General features: G+C 39.6%; 1 protein-coding gene across 5 annotated transcripts in view; it reads right to left on the reverse strand.

The window, feature by feature from the left end:
- The window catches only part of Hipk2 (homeodomain interacting protein kinase 2), a 191,288-nt gene that overhangs the window by 26,582 nt on the left and 149,927 nt on the right, over positions 1–14,779 (reverse strand). For 3 of the 5 annotated variants that reach the window (XM_003475493.4, XM_003475492.4, XM_063249593.1), the window contains exons 10-11: positions 11,804–11,946; positions 9,174–9,353 (exon numbers count right to left, since the gene is read on the reverse strand). In XM_003475493.4, coding sequence (XP_003475541.1) covers positions 9,174–9,353; positions 11,804–11,946 — 323 coding nt within the window. The remainder of the gene's footprint in view (positions 1–9,173; positions 9,354–11,803; positions 11,947–14,779) is intronic. The other 2 variants (XM_013158630.2, XM_013158629.2) reach the window with 1 other exon arrangement.

The raw sequence follows: 14,779 nt of genomic DNA on the forward strand, positions 1-14,779 counted from the left end.
TCACTGGGCAAGAGTCCTGACAGGATGCCCCCATCCTCAGGATGAAGGTCCTGTTCTCTGGGCTCCATGCAGGGAGGGTACTAATGTGATGTTCTGGGGACAATGACAGAACTTGTGTTTGCCACATAAAGCTTCAGTTTCCATGCTGATTGTTCAACTGTGATTTAGTAAACTACAACCCTTATCTCTTTGGTTTTCATGCTACTGCTTGTTTTATCATTCATTAAATGAAAACCCTTATTTCTTTTGTTTTTCCAAATCCATTTTATTTCAGGTAGAAAAACAAAAAGAAAGAAGGAGCAGGAGGAGAAACAAAATTTCAAAATATGTTAATCAGGGGCAACAATGGTACATACATTGCGCATTGTCATCCCCAAATCATTCATCCAGAGCACAAGACATCTGCATTCAATTGTCTGAACAATACCAGTACAAGGGATTTAGCTCAGTGGCACAAGTGCCTGCGTGGCAAGCTCAAGGCTATCACAAAACAAAACAAAAACAGTCCAATACCAGTACAAATCTTTCTCTTCAGTGAACTCAGAGAAATCACTAGTGTAACTATCTTAAACTATTTTTTATATACGTATACATATGTTGTTTCTTTCAGCTTCTCACACTGAGACAATTTCACTAATAAGTACAGTCTCAAGTTGCACCCATTTACCTAGAAAGTCTCAAGTTTATTCCTCTTTATGGTTGAGTAGTACTCCATTATATAAAAATATCACATTTTTTAAATCCATTCCTCAGTCCACGGACATTTAGGTTGTTTCCAGCATCTGGCTATTACAAATTCTCTGCTACAATCATGGGTGCACATATATTGCCATGGTATGATGTTTTTAATTCTACTGGGAAGATACTCAGAAGGGGAATAAATGGGACTTCTTGTCCTAGATTTTTGAGGAATCTCTACACTGATTTTCACAGTGGTTGCAATAGTCTGCATCCCCATGAACAGTAGAGAAGGGTTCCTTTTACCCCCACAGCCCCTCCAACATTTGGCTGATTTCTTGACAATAGCCATTCTTTTTTTGGGGTAAGGTGGAATCTCAGTGCTGTTTTAATTTATATCTCTTGAATGACCAGTGCTATTGAACATTTTTAAATGTATTTATTCGCTGTTTTTATTTCTTTATCTAAGAAATGTGTATTCATCTCAGATGCCCATATTTGGATTGGGTATTTAAATCTGGGAGGACCGATTATGTTCTTAATAGTAATCCTTTGAGGAACAGCTGACAAACATTTTCTCCTACATCGTGGGTTGTTTCTTCACTCTGTTGGTGATTTATTGTGCAAAAGCTTTTCAGTATGGTGAGAACCAGTTGTTTCTTTGTGATAGTTCCTCTGCAATCTGGGTTTTGTTCATAAAGTCTTTGCCTACACTAATGTCTTCAAGAGCTTTATCTACTCTTGTCTTCCAGTAGATTTAATGTTTCTGTTTTAAAATTAAAATCTTTGACCCAGTCCAATTTTAGCTTGGTACATGGTGAAAGGTATGGGTCCAGTTTTAATCTTCAGCATGTGTAGAGCCAGTTTTTCCAGTACTATTTATTAAAGAGGGTATCTTTGTGCTGGAACTGGGAGCATCCAATGAGAAGCCAACTAGCTAGCCTTTCTGGTAAGCCGTGTAAGCTGTATGGCTTCCTAGAAGAGAAAAGTCAGTGCCTCCCATGAAACTACCAGTGTGCAGGCTAAGGAACCTGCCTCCCTCCCCCATAAGCAAGCCGCTGGTTCAGAGAACAGGTTGAGTTGACAGCAACGAACGTACATAAAGCAACTAAATGTATTGTTTAGTTGATTTTGCAGGCCTGGGGCCAGTGACCTGAACATCTGAGGATGACAGTATGCAATACTGCAATCGTGGGGGATTTCCTTCTATTTTGTCTTTGAAGGCCTATATTGTTCTGTTTTGCTTTGTTGATTGTTTTGTTTTACTCAGTATTCTGTTGGTTGGTTTTATTGTTTTGTTTTTGGTTTGATTTTGCTATACCTGATGGAATGGACAACTACTGCAAAGATAACAAGATATACCATGATAACTATTTTTGTTTTCCTGGTATCCTGCTTTGAAGTTCTGTACCAGTTTTGCTGCTTTGCTTTGATCGGCTTTGTTCTGCTTTGTTTTGTTGGATTTGACTATCTTTAAAATAAAAAAAAAATCAAAGAGGTTATCTTTCTTCTAATAAATGTGTTTGCCATCTCTGTCAAAGATATGGTGGTTCAGTGTGTCTGGAGTTGTTTCTGCATCTTCTAATCTGATCCATTGACCTTTGGGTCTGTTTATTTGCCAGTACCACACTGTTTTTACCATAGTAGCTTTATAGTATAATTTCAAGTCAGAGATTGTAAGGCTGTGTCTTGTCTTTGTTGCCCAGGGTTGTCTTTGCTATTCTAGGTGGCTTCTAGTTTCAGATGGATTTTAGAACTGTTTTCTCTAATTCTGATGAGATATGCTATTGCAATTTTGATTGGGATTACATTGAATCTATATAATAGTTTTGGAAGTATGGCCATTTTCACTATATTGGTTCTTCTAAACCAGGAGCATGGGATATCTGTTTTCTAATATTTTCTTCAATCTCCTTCTTCAGAGTACTGTAGTATTCAGTGTAGTGGTCTTTTACATCCTTTGTTAGAGCAATTCCGAGGTATTTCATTTTTTGGATGCCATTGTAAAAGATACTGTTTCCTTGATTTCTCTCTTGGTGAATTTATTATTTGTGTACAGGAAGGCTATTGATTTTTGAGTGCTGACTTTGTAACCAACTATGTTACTGAATTTCCTTATTAAATCTAGTAGTCTTTTGGTGGAGTTTTTGGGGTCTTCTAAGTAGAGTATAATGTCATTTGCAAATAATGGTAGTTTAACTTCTTTATTTCCTATCTTTATTCTTTTCTTTCTCTTGCCTAATTGCTCCAGCTAAAGTTTCCAGAACTCTGTTGAATAGAAGAGGAGACAGATGGACATCCTGAACACCTCATTTTAGAGAAAGCTTTCAGTTTTTGTCCATTTAGTATACTGCTGATGGTTGGTTTGCAGTACATGGCTTTTATCACATTGAGATAAGTACCATCTATTCTAACTTTCTGTATTTTTTTTTTTTTTTATCATGAATGGGTACTGGACTTTGTCAAAAGCTTTGTGTGCATCTATTGAGATAATCATATGATTTTTTTCCTTAACTGTTAATAGGGTGCATTACATTTATGGATTTATGTATGCTGAATCATCCTCATATTCCTGGGATGAATCCTACTTGATCATGGTGTACAGTCTTTTTGATGATTTGCTGCAGTCTGTTTGCTAGTACCTTTTTGAGGATTTCTGCATCAATGTCCATTACGGAAATTGACCTGTAATTCTTAGTTGGGTCTTTCTCTGGTTTTGGTATCAGGGTAATGCTTGATTCCAACAATGAATTTGGAAGAATTGTTTCCCTTTCAATTACATTAAAGAGTTTGAGGAGTAGTGGTGTTTGGTCTTCTCTAAATTTCTTATAGAATTCAGCAGTGAATTCATCAGTGCCTAGGTTTGCCTTCTTTTGATAGGTTTTCAATTATATATTCAATTTCATTTATTGATATTGGGTTAAAATTTTTATATCTTCTTGATTCAACTTTGGCAATTCATATGTATCTAGGAATCTGTCCTTTTTTTACATTTTCCATCTTGTTAGAATACAAGTTTTCAAAGTAGATATAAATGATTTTCTGGATTTCTGCAGGGTCTCTTGTGATTTCACCCTTTTATTCCTAATTGAGGGGATTTGCGTCTTTTCTTCCCTTTTTTGATGAGGTTGGCTAAGGGTTTGTCAATTTAATTTACTCTTTCAAAGAACCAATTCTTTGATTCATTGATTCTGTGTATTTTTTTTGGTCTGTACTGTGTTAATTTCTGCTCTGATATTTATAATTTCCTCCCTTGTATGAGCTTTTGGTTTAGCCTGCTCTTCTTTTTCTAGAAGTTTGAGGTTCATCATTAAGTTGTTTATATGTGCTTGCTCTGTTTTCCTTATATGGGTATTTACTGCTATAAATTTCCCTCTTATGAATGCTTTCATTATGTCCCAAGTTTGGTATATTGTATTGCCATTATAAGAATTGCCTAATGTCTTCTTTAATTTTACCTGTGACCCATTGGTTGTTCAGTAGGGTTCTATTTAGTTTCCATGTGTTTATGAAGTTTCTGTGGTTTCCTTTGGTATGGATTTTCAATTTCATTGCACTGTGGTCTGGTAGTATGCATGAGATAATTTTAATTCCTCTGCATTTACTTAAGCATGTCCTATGAACTAGTATTTGGTCTAATTTGGAGACTATTATGTGCAGCTGAAAAGAATGTATATTTTGATGTGGGGTAGAACACTCTATAGATATCTAGTAAGTCCAATTGTTCAAAAGTGTGATTTAGTTCTAACATTCCATTATTGATTTTTTTTGTCTAGTTGATCTGTCTTTTTGTGACAGTGGCGTGTTGAGGTCTCCCAATTCAGCTGTATTAGGGCTTATTTAATTTTTTGTGTCCACTTGTAATTGTTTTATTTAGTTGGATGCACTAGTATTTGTTGCCTATATATTTATGATTGTTATCTCTTCCTCTTCGATTATTCCTTTTATGAGGATGTAATGACCTTCTTTATCTCTCTTAATCAGTCTTGGCTTAAAATTCACTTTGTCTGCAAATAGAATAGTTATCCCTGCTTTTTTTTGGGTTTCTGTCACATGAATAATTATTTTCCATCCTTTGACTTTTAGTCTATGAGTTTTTGAATTATATGTATTTCTCATATGCAGCATATTGTTAGCTCTGATTTCTTGATTCCTTCTGCCAGCCTGTGTCTTTTGACTGGTGAATTGAGAACATTAAAATTGATGGTTGTAACTGACTTATGTACTGACTTATCCTTGTCGTGTGTTACTGGCTCTCTCCAAATCGCTTTTTTCTCCTTTCCTCTGTTTGCCTTCCTAGTGGATTCCTTCTGTTGAGGTTCATGGAGCTGTAGTTTTTATTATCTTTCTAGAATATCCTTCAGAACATTTTGGAGTGCTGGTTGGTGGTCATAAATTTCCTCAGGTCGTCTTTGTCATGGAAGTATCTTATTGCTCCATCAATTTTGAGAGATAGTTTTGCAGAATACATCACTCTGGGTTGAAAGTTGTTTACCTCTAGAACTTGGAGTACTTCACTCCAAGTTCTCCTTGATTTGAGTTTGTGCTGAGAAGTCAGCTGTGATTCTGATGGGCTTTTCTTTATACGTGATTTGTTTCTTTTCTCTAACAGCTTTTAAGATTCTATTTTGTGTTGAATTTCTGGAAGGCTGATTATGATATGCCTGGTAGTAGATTTTCTTTTTTGATCATTGCTAATCAGAGTGCTATATGCCTCACTTATTTGTATGTCAAATTCTTTTTCTCTATGACAAAAGTTTTATGTCAGGATGTCTGAACATTTTTTTAAATGTCAGTTGTGGTATCTCTTGCTTGTTCATTGATTCCAATTAATCTTCAGTTATTCTTCTTTGTCTCATCTAGCAGCTGCTGGATTGATTTGTCATGGTCCCCGGCTTGTTTTGAGAAATCTTTCTTTTCCTGGTTGCTAACTGCAAGCCTGTCTTCAGTATCTCCTGTTCTCATATTGGCCTACTCTGCTTTGAACACTTGCAAGGCATTTTTATTTTCCTAGCAAACTGGCTGAATCCATTTGTTTCCTATGCTGAGCTTCTATAGTTTGCTTAAGCTTAACTACTTTTTTGTCAATGTCTGCTGTAATATCATTAAGCATGGTGTGTATTTTGGTAATCTCTGTAGTTATCTGAGAAATTATTAATGAATTTATCTTTTCCACAGCTTCATTCAATTGCTTTGTGGTTACTACTTCAGAGAGACCTGGAGGGGGCTTTCAGATTGTCCCCCTCATTGCCCCCTGGATTTGCCTTTGATGAACTAAATGTCTGGGTTCCATTTTCCTTAAATGTCTTCTCATTTTACTTTCTTTTTTTAGTGTAAGTTGACTATGGTGGGTTGCTTTATTGGTAGTATTTAGGACCCTTAAGTAATGACTATTTCTCTGAGGTATCTTCCAGGTGTAGCTGGTTTTTGGGTTTGAGTCTGTTGGAAGATCTTACCTCTTCAGTTTGTTGGAGATGTGAAGTTGTTGCTTGTTTGGCCAAGTCTCTGGTTCTATGGCATCGTGCCACCATATCTTCTGTGATCTGTCATGGAAGACCTGGATCAACAGCACCAGCCTGCCTCTGGTTCTATGGCATTGTGCCACCATATCTTCTGTAATCTGTCATGGAAGACCTGGATCAACAGTACCAGCCAGTGTAGTTCTCCACATCCGCTGCTCCCCTCCTCTGCAGCATCTTTCTGCAGAGGCCTCCGAGTTTACCAGCTATCACCATCACTATGACCGTGAGTCTCCGGGTTTGAACAACTCCTCGAGCAGTGAGTCCCGTCTTAGGGCAAAGGCACTATCAGCTTTTTCCTTCCTGAAAGTTTTTCTTTTTGTTCTCTTTGGGTTTCAGTTCACACTGCAGATTTTTCCTGGGTCAAGGAGACCCACTTCCTTCCTTCCTTCTTGTTCTCCTCACAATGCTATATTTCAGTGTCTGGACAGTACTCAGACAGGCTGTTTTCTCTTGAAAACTTTTATTTCTTAAGAGTTTCTAGATTTACTGGGCCTAACCTTGGTGACATCAAGATTCAGGTTTTCTTTTCTCTTCCTCTGGGATAAGGGCCCAGCAATGAAAGTATGTGTGTATACAATGAAAAAAGCAAAATGATTTTTCTAGGTTTGACCCCAGGGCATCAGGGGAAGGGCATCAGTCTATCTGAATTGTAATGAGAAGTTGGGGAAAGTACAGAGGAAAAGGCCTGCTTAAAAAAGAGCCTTTTAATTTGGTTTGAATTGAACTACAGTTCTTTATTAAGTTAGACGATGCAATTGCTTGTAAGTTTAGAAGAAAAAAAATAGCTTTTGCCCCTAATCAAACCTTCACGGATCCAGGTAGTACCTGGATGAGAAAGCAGTGAGAAAGCAGAGCTAATGTATACTGCATCTTAGGCTCGGAAAACTCCTGAGAGACTCTGGCATCTTTTAGCTAATGGGATGGCAGTAAAATGAAAATAAATCAGTGAAGGTAGGCTTATTTAATTTTCTATCTACTGGTGTCAGAAACATTGTTTATGCCTTTCAGGGGGCTGGTAATAAGTTTTATGGATAAGAGTGTCCCACTGTTTCTACTTATCATAAACCTTTGTGTTTGTTATTGCTAGTGTGTTATGATTTTGAGGCTGTTTTTATTGCCCAGCACAGTCTCTCTCTCTTGGCATTGTCAGAGAAAAAGCAGGCTTGAATGCAGCACCTTTTGTCTGCCATCTCAGACTGTTTTAAAAGCCAGTCTTAAGACATAGAAAAATGTATAACCTGTGTGATAATTACATCGATCTTCAACAGGGAATCAGCACAAGCCAGCTGGATGCTGTGAAGACATGGAGGGAGAGACTTGGGGAGGCCAACAGTTCTTAGGGCCCCTGCTTGGTCATGGGGCTGCCAAGCTCAGTTGTGTGTCAGATCAGTGTTCTGTGTGCCTGCCTAAGGGGCTGGGAAAGACAGCACATGAGGACCAAGACTGTGGCCTTTGTTGCTGCCTAGTCCAATAAGTGACACAGTGTGTCGTCAATGCACAGGTGCTTCAACAAAAGCATTTTGTAGCGCTGCAGATGACCTGAGATGAATTTCCCGGAATTGTCAGATATACCCAAATAGGGAATTTTTTAAAAAAAATTTTGGTGGTACTGGAGATTGAACCCAGAATTTTTCGTACTTAGCTACATCTTAGGCTTTTTAAAACTTTTATTTTAAGACAAGGTCTTACCAAGTCACTAAGTTACTCAGGCTGGGTTCAAATTTTTGATTCTCCTGCTAAACTTCCCAGAGTGATGGTATTACAGGTGTGGATAACCACACCTGGCCTCCTTCTGAAGACTTTGTTAAGTTTCGGAAAATGTAAAAAATACCAACTACAATCCAGATATGGAAGTTTCTCATCACCGGAGAAGTTCTGCTATGCTCCTTCCCAGGCAATCCCTTCCTCTCCTGTGGGACTCTGGTCTCCTGCTCTGCACTCTGTTTGCTTTTTCCAAAGTGAAATTTAAATGAACCTGCAGAACATGTAGCCTTGATTATACAGTCACTGAGATGAGACTAGAGTTAACAGGAATGGGAAAGTTTACTGCCTTGCTGGTTAGTATCTGGGAATAATTAAAGTTATATATTTAAACAAGGATCTAAGTAAGTTTCACTTTTTGATCTCAAATTTCAAAGGAAGTACATTTCTTTAGGCATTTTGCTTTCATTTTTTTGTGTTTTTTGTATTAACAGTGCTAGAGACTAAACTCTAGTATTTTTGCAAAAGTTATTATGTTAAGTGGTTTCCACAGTGAAATTTCAGAGGTGAGACTATTTTCCAGAAAAGAAGGTAAAAATTCTTTGGCCAGACTTTAGTCAGGCTCCGAGCCTTCTCCTAGACCCATGTGTGCACCTGTAAAGTCTACTGTTACTGCACAGCACTACTCAGATCAGTTTAGCCAGGGCCCCATACTTGCTGTCTGCTCATGCTGGGTATTTCAACAGGTTCTACATCGCCTCTTAGCTAGAAGGCCACATGTAGTCACGATGGCCGCCTTCAGCAAGAATCTTACTGGGTCAGGTTAGCCCCTTAGTACTTGTCCATTCTCTGACCCAGACACTGCTCCTTGGCTGTGAATCCCACTTGCCTTGCCATCTGCAGAGGTGAGCTCAGTCTCTCTGCCCTACTGCAAGGTTCATTCAGCACCCTTGTCCCAGTCTCCATGGTTTTGAATAAAATCTTCCTTCCTGTGCTTTAACAAGTATTGCTCAATCATTTTTTTCCTTAACAAAAGGAACTGAAGCACTCAAGGTGTCACATATGTCATGACCCCAGGTCCTTTCCCGTAGTGTACATGCAGGGCTGGTACCAAGCAAGAGGCAGGGTTCCACCTGATCAACTCAGGTTGAAGGCTTCCTGCAAGCCCTTGGGTGAACTATATGGCTGCTACAGGACATGCTGCAGGTTACTGCCTTTCTTTAACATTCCAACCTCTGGAGTGCCTGTCCTCCAGGTGTTTTCACCACCTACCTCACAGATGACTGGTGCTGCTTACTCTTCCGGGAGGAGGTGGTGCTGGTTGGCTGCTGCCGCATGACGTGTGCCACACCTACATTTAAGGGCTGGGCTGCTGGAAGGGTCACATGACCAGTTAACAGTGCAGGCTGCTGCATGATGGGATTGTAATGGCTGCCATGAGCATGTGTATTTCTGAAAGGGAAATGGAAAGTCAAGGCTCGTTATCGTTTTCTAGAAGCAGAGCTCTTATAAGATAAAGCTTTACCTTAAGTAAAAGCTTATGTGAGGGTCATTTCACTATCTGTATCATGTCCAGTGCCTCTAAGGTAAACTCCTCAGGTAGGCGTTCTGATACAGTTAAATTAAGCTGTTTTAAAAAAGGGGGAGGAACCCAGCTGGTTGGAGATGGAGGAGTTTCAAGGAGGAAGAATGCTCAATGTGCAGGCTCAGAGTGTTTAAGTTTTGGAGAAAGGGGATAAATACTCCCTCCAATTTAAAAATCTTTCAAAGGGGGATTGCCAAACAATAATACGTATATGTTATTTTATAATTTACAAAGTGTTTTCAATGGATTCTCTCATTCTGATCTCTGAAGGGTATACGATCTTAATAATATTATTTGATTAATGATGAAATTCTGGTTAATGTATACAACAAACTTTGCAGATTGGGAGCCATATGTTTCCAGTGTTAGAAAGTATTAATGTTCTTTTGAATTCCCTCAGTGGCTAGCACAAGACACAGACATGTAGCAGCTGATCAGTTAATTACACGCTTGTTGAACAGTTAGATTAACTGAAGGCTGAGTAGACATGTACAGTTTGGTATTAAATAAAAATTAATAACAGTGAAGCACATGTTGAGAGAAATACTGGCAGCCTGCATCCTGAAAATGGGTGACATTTCAAAGTTCTGATAGTCCTTGTTGCATGGAGTTCAATGTCTTGTTTTCCCACAGAAATGTTGAGTGGTGATTAATTCAGAGATTTGCCCACAAAAACCCATTTAACACACAACAAAGTTAAAAGTTAAAGGAGAATTCATTTGAATTTTTAAAAATAATCACATTTTATCTTTGCAAATTGGGGAAAAGGATAAGAGAAAAAAAAATAAAAGCAGGTGAATATTTTGTGGAGATTTTGACAGTCTTTGAGGCATTTATATATACTTTAGACACTGACGTTGTGGCTTCTTTATTTTGCTATTTCTCTACAGATATGTAGAGACATGTTTCCTTTGAAACAGCCCTGGCATTGACATATCTCCTATATTAGCCATGATTACGGACACTCTTGGGCCCACATGTGAAATGGAGAGATAGGGAAAGAGGCCTTGGCTTTCAGATGTCCATGATTACCAAGTTAGATATGAAAAGATAAAGGAGGGAGGAGGAACTAGAAAACACACATGAACGAGCAAATGTGTGAATACTGCTGAAATTAAATGCGCTATAAAAGCTGAGAGATAAAGGAAAAAAGGGAATATTGCACATGTGTAGTCTTTTAGAATAAAAATGGTTGTGCGGAAAAACAACTGGTCAGACAGTTTTCCAATTGGTTGCCGTTCCTAATGAGTTGGAGAGAAAACCTTGCCAAGCAGAAATCTTTGTGAATGGGCGAGGGGAAGATGCCAGGCTTACTTACTGCCTGTCATGTCAGGCACTGCTATGGTGCATATTAAATACAGGCCAAGTGCTTTGGGTTTTAGGTGAAGTTACCCAACAGCCCTGTGAAGTAAGCATCATTACCCCATTTTCCTGAAGAAGAAACTGAGGTGGCCCATGAATGTAACCCAAGCCAGGTCAAGCAGTGCTGGAATGAAGCAAGTGGTAAAAGTGCTTCTGGAGAACAGGCTGGGTGTAGGGAGCATGTAGGCTGGTGGGCACAGCTCATGTGCTTGCTTAAATGGTGGATGGAGAAGTGGAGTAGAGGCTCTACCTGGGGCTTCTGTCTTCTGTCCACCTTTCCCTGAGAGCTCTTCATTCACAACAGCCCTTTGGGTGAGACAAAGAGTGGTGGGAGGCTCTCAAGGTGGTAGGGAGACTGTCAGAGGGCAGAGGGGAATTTGCACTGCAGGAGAGACAGCCAAAGAGGCGATGGGGAGACAACCTGGGGTCTTCCACCTGCTTCTACCTTGGTAGAGGGGGGCACTATGGTATTGGGGAGAGGTCTGAGGAAATGTGACAGGCGGCCATGGAAGTTAGGGAAGTGGGTGGAGTCCTATAAACAGCAGAGGAATAGTACACCGGAGGGTGGAAAATGGGGGCTGTAGACAGAGCCTCTGAGATCTGGGGAAGGTGGATGAGGTCTGTGAGACACGACCGGTAACTGCAGAGGCACACCCAATGTGCCAGCTTGCCATTTTGAACAAATCTCAGCCTACCAAGCCTTCCATGGGGAGGCCAGACAGACTCCAGGGTGCCATGTCTCCAGACACCCTGGGAGCACTTTCTAGAACTGGTTAGGGCTTTAGGGAGTCTCTTTTGCATTCTTTTACTGGTGACAACCCTTTTTCTCCCATCCTGGCACACTGTTTAAAAATAACCTCTCCTTATAAGTGTGATCATGATCCACATGATCTCCACATCGGCAGTGCATCTGCCTCCCATCCCAGGAATCCCTGACCCTACCAAATCTGCTCACCTCCAGTCGGCCAGCTGCTGGGTGCCTGCCATGGTCTCAGGAATCACAGTCGCATGCTGCACTGAGGTGTGTGTGGCCACTCCAGTCAGCTGCTGCCATGCCGGGGGAAGCAGAATCTGCTGGGTACCACTTGGCCAGGCCTGCTATAGGACAGAAGATATTTGGGGTCATCACATTTGCTAATCACAAATTGATTTGCAGAATCCAGCACTTAAATCTGTGCCTGGAGTTGTGCCAGAGTCTGTGATTGTTGTGAAAAGGGAGATCTGGTTTCTGGATTCCTCAGAAACTAAGCTAAAGGAAGACAACATTAACTTATGTGAATTAAATAGAAGCCAAGCAAGTATAGGAACACAGAACTCAATGGAAGGGATTAATTCATGTTGAAGAATGATTTATGAGTCTGCTCTCACAAGCAATGCTTGAAGTTTCAGAATGTCATTTATTGGAGCTAGGCGTTGTGGTGCACATCGGTAATCCCAGCATTTGGGAAGCTGAGGCAACAGGATTGCTAGGAGTTCAAGGCCAGCCTGGGTTACAAAGTGAGTTCCAGGCCAGCCTGAACAAGAATGTCATCTATTGACTCCTGTCACAGCATGTGCAAGGGAGCAAGCTGGACTAGTGAAGTAACTTCTTGCTGTCAGGAAGCTTCCTGTCTCTCCAGTGTACTTGATACTTTACCTTTTAATAAGCATCCACAGGGGGCTGTGAATGTACACTGGTGGTACAGAGCTTGCTTAGTATGCCAAGGCCTTGGTTCTATCCTAGCACTGAGAAAAAGCAAACTTCTCTAAAGTCCACCTTGTGTTATGTTTCGAATCTACGTTTACACAAGTTTGAGATCAGTAACTGTCTGGTGACCAATACCTGACAGTCAGCAGTGGGAAGCAGCGTTCTTTGCTGGGGTCTTCAGCCTGAGAACTACTTTTACTCCTCAAAGCAAAAATGAAAGAACGATAGGAAGCTAATGCTTCCACCTTCATGTATCAAGATTTCTCTAAGAAATCTGAAAGGAACTTTTGTGATTGATCCCTCCTTGAATAGACTACCCTGTTTGTGTGTGTGTGACATTTTAAACTTTTTGTCCCCTCTATCATTATTCTACTTGCCTTTAGTCATTAAGTGATTCAGACCCAGAGTGGCACACTTACAAGACGATCACTCAGGTTAAGGCACCAAGGATTATAGGGCTGAATATCTTAGTTCTCTCTTTGCATCTGACTGCAGATGACTATCACTAGGTAATGCATCTAACGCAGTGCTCCACATACTGTGCTTGTGTCAGTATCTGTGTTTCAACTCATATGTATAAACAAGCATGTCTGGAAATGGATTACAAGTCAAGGATTTAACAAAAATGGGTGAATGCGAGGCACACACCTGTAACCTCCACACTCTGGGAGGCTGAGGTAGGAGGATCACAAGTTTGAGCTTAACCCAGGCAACTAAGTGACTCAGCAAGACTTTCTCTCAAAATGAAAAAGGGTCTGGAATGTAACACAGTGCAAGGGTCTTGGGTTCAACCCCCAGCACTGATCTACTCCCTTTTCCCTGTCCGTCATCTTCGTACAGCAAATGAAGCCTGTGAAATCTCACACTTTTTGATATTATCTATTTGGCTATAGATCTGCTTTGATATTGGTAGAAAGTTTGGAGACCATAGATCACATTGAAGTGTTTAATAAATACCCATTGATTAAATGAAACAAGCCATTCTACCAAGTCTATTAACTATAGTTAACTGTATTTTAGTTTTACTGAATTCACAGTAAGCAGAAAAACTTAAATGGTTAAAATAGTTGTCGACTAAAAATATTCGATGAATAACGAGTTCACTGGCAACCAGATTTCCACTGCTCAGTGATCTGAAACTCCTCAGAACTCATGAAAAACATGAGTTTTGACTAGTGTCATTTAAAAAATGTCAACATCAAGTTAAGGTCATCATTTTTTTCTATTTCCTTGAAGTAGTTATTAATGTTTTACCTCAAGGATAGTGTAGAAGGCTGTGTTTGAGTTCTTCCCATAACTGATACACTCGACTCATTTCAGATTTTGTCACACATTTCTAAACATTACTACCACCACTAAGGACGAGCTAGTATTTCTTGGTGTATATTATGTGCCAAGAACAGAGTTAAGTATTTTCTGACTTCCTATCACCAATTCTGTGAGGTAGGGTCTACTGTTTCCTCCAGATGAATAAACTGAGATGCAGAGAGGTTAAACAACTTGCCCAGAAACATGGCAAATTAGGCACATACATTTATGGTTTTTTCTAAACCCAACTAAAATGTATGAATAGATTCATAAGGACAAAGAGATATTAACAGTTAACAAAGTCTTGGAAGTGGGAGACCAGATATATGACTACTAAGTGAGTTAGCAGATGGGAGCCTGCATATTAAACCCTTCAGTTTCCAGATCTATAGAATGCAGGCTTTCACCTGCCCCGAGCAGAAGGCAGGGTGACTGTCTCTAAAGAGAAAAGAGTTACTAAGATGACATTTGAGAATTAGGGAGTTTGCCACTGTGGGTTGAGACAGGCAGACATACAGGAAGCTTCCAGCATGAGATTTTGAAACAAACACTCAGAAGAAACAAAAAACAATGTAGAAGCTAGAGGAAAATTTCCAAAGATCTATAATTAATGTCCAAACACAGTTAAAAAAAAATATACTCATGAAACAAGATCACATACAGGAAAAAAAATCAATATCTAAATTCAGTGAGCAAGAAAGAAACCAGAAATCAAAACTGTGACAAAAGAGCAATTCAAAAGATTAAAAAAACTGAGGACATTTCTCAGAAAGTAGCACAGACAGAAAATATACAGAAAAGTAGGGGAAAGTAAGAAAATTTGAAGAAAAAATTAGACGTACCAAAACCCAAATTCTAAGAACTCTACAGAGAAGAAACAGAAAACAGAGAAGAAACTGTCAAAGGAAAACTTTTAAACTTCTAGATTAAAAGGCT

This window comes from Cavia porcellus, unplaced genomic scaffold, assembly GCF_034190915.1.
Source record: "Cavia porcellus strain 051 isolate PalLab524CR breed Dunkin Hartley unplaced genomic scaffold, mCavPor4.1 scaffold_6, whole genome shotgun sequence".
In the NCBI taxonomy this organism is placed as follows: domain Eukaryota; kingdom Metazoa; phylum Chordata; class Mammalia; order Rodentia; family Caviidae; genus Cavia; species Cavia porcellus.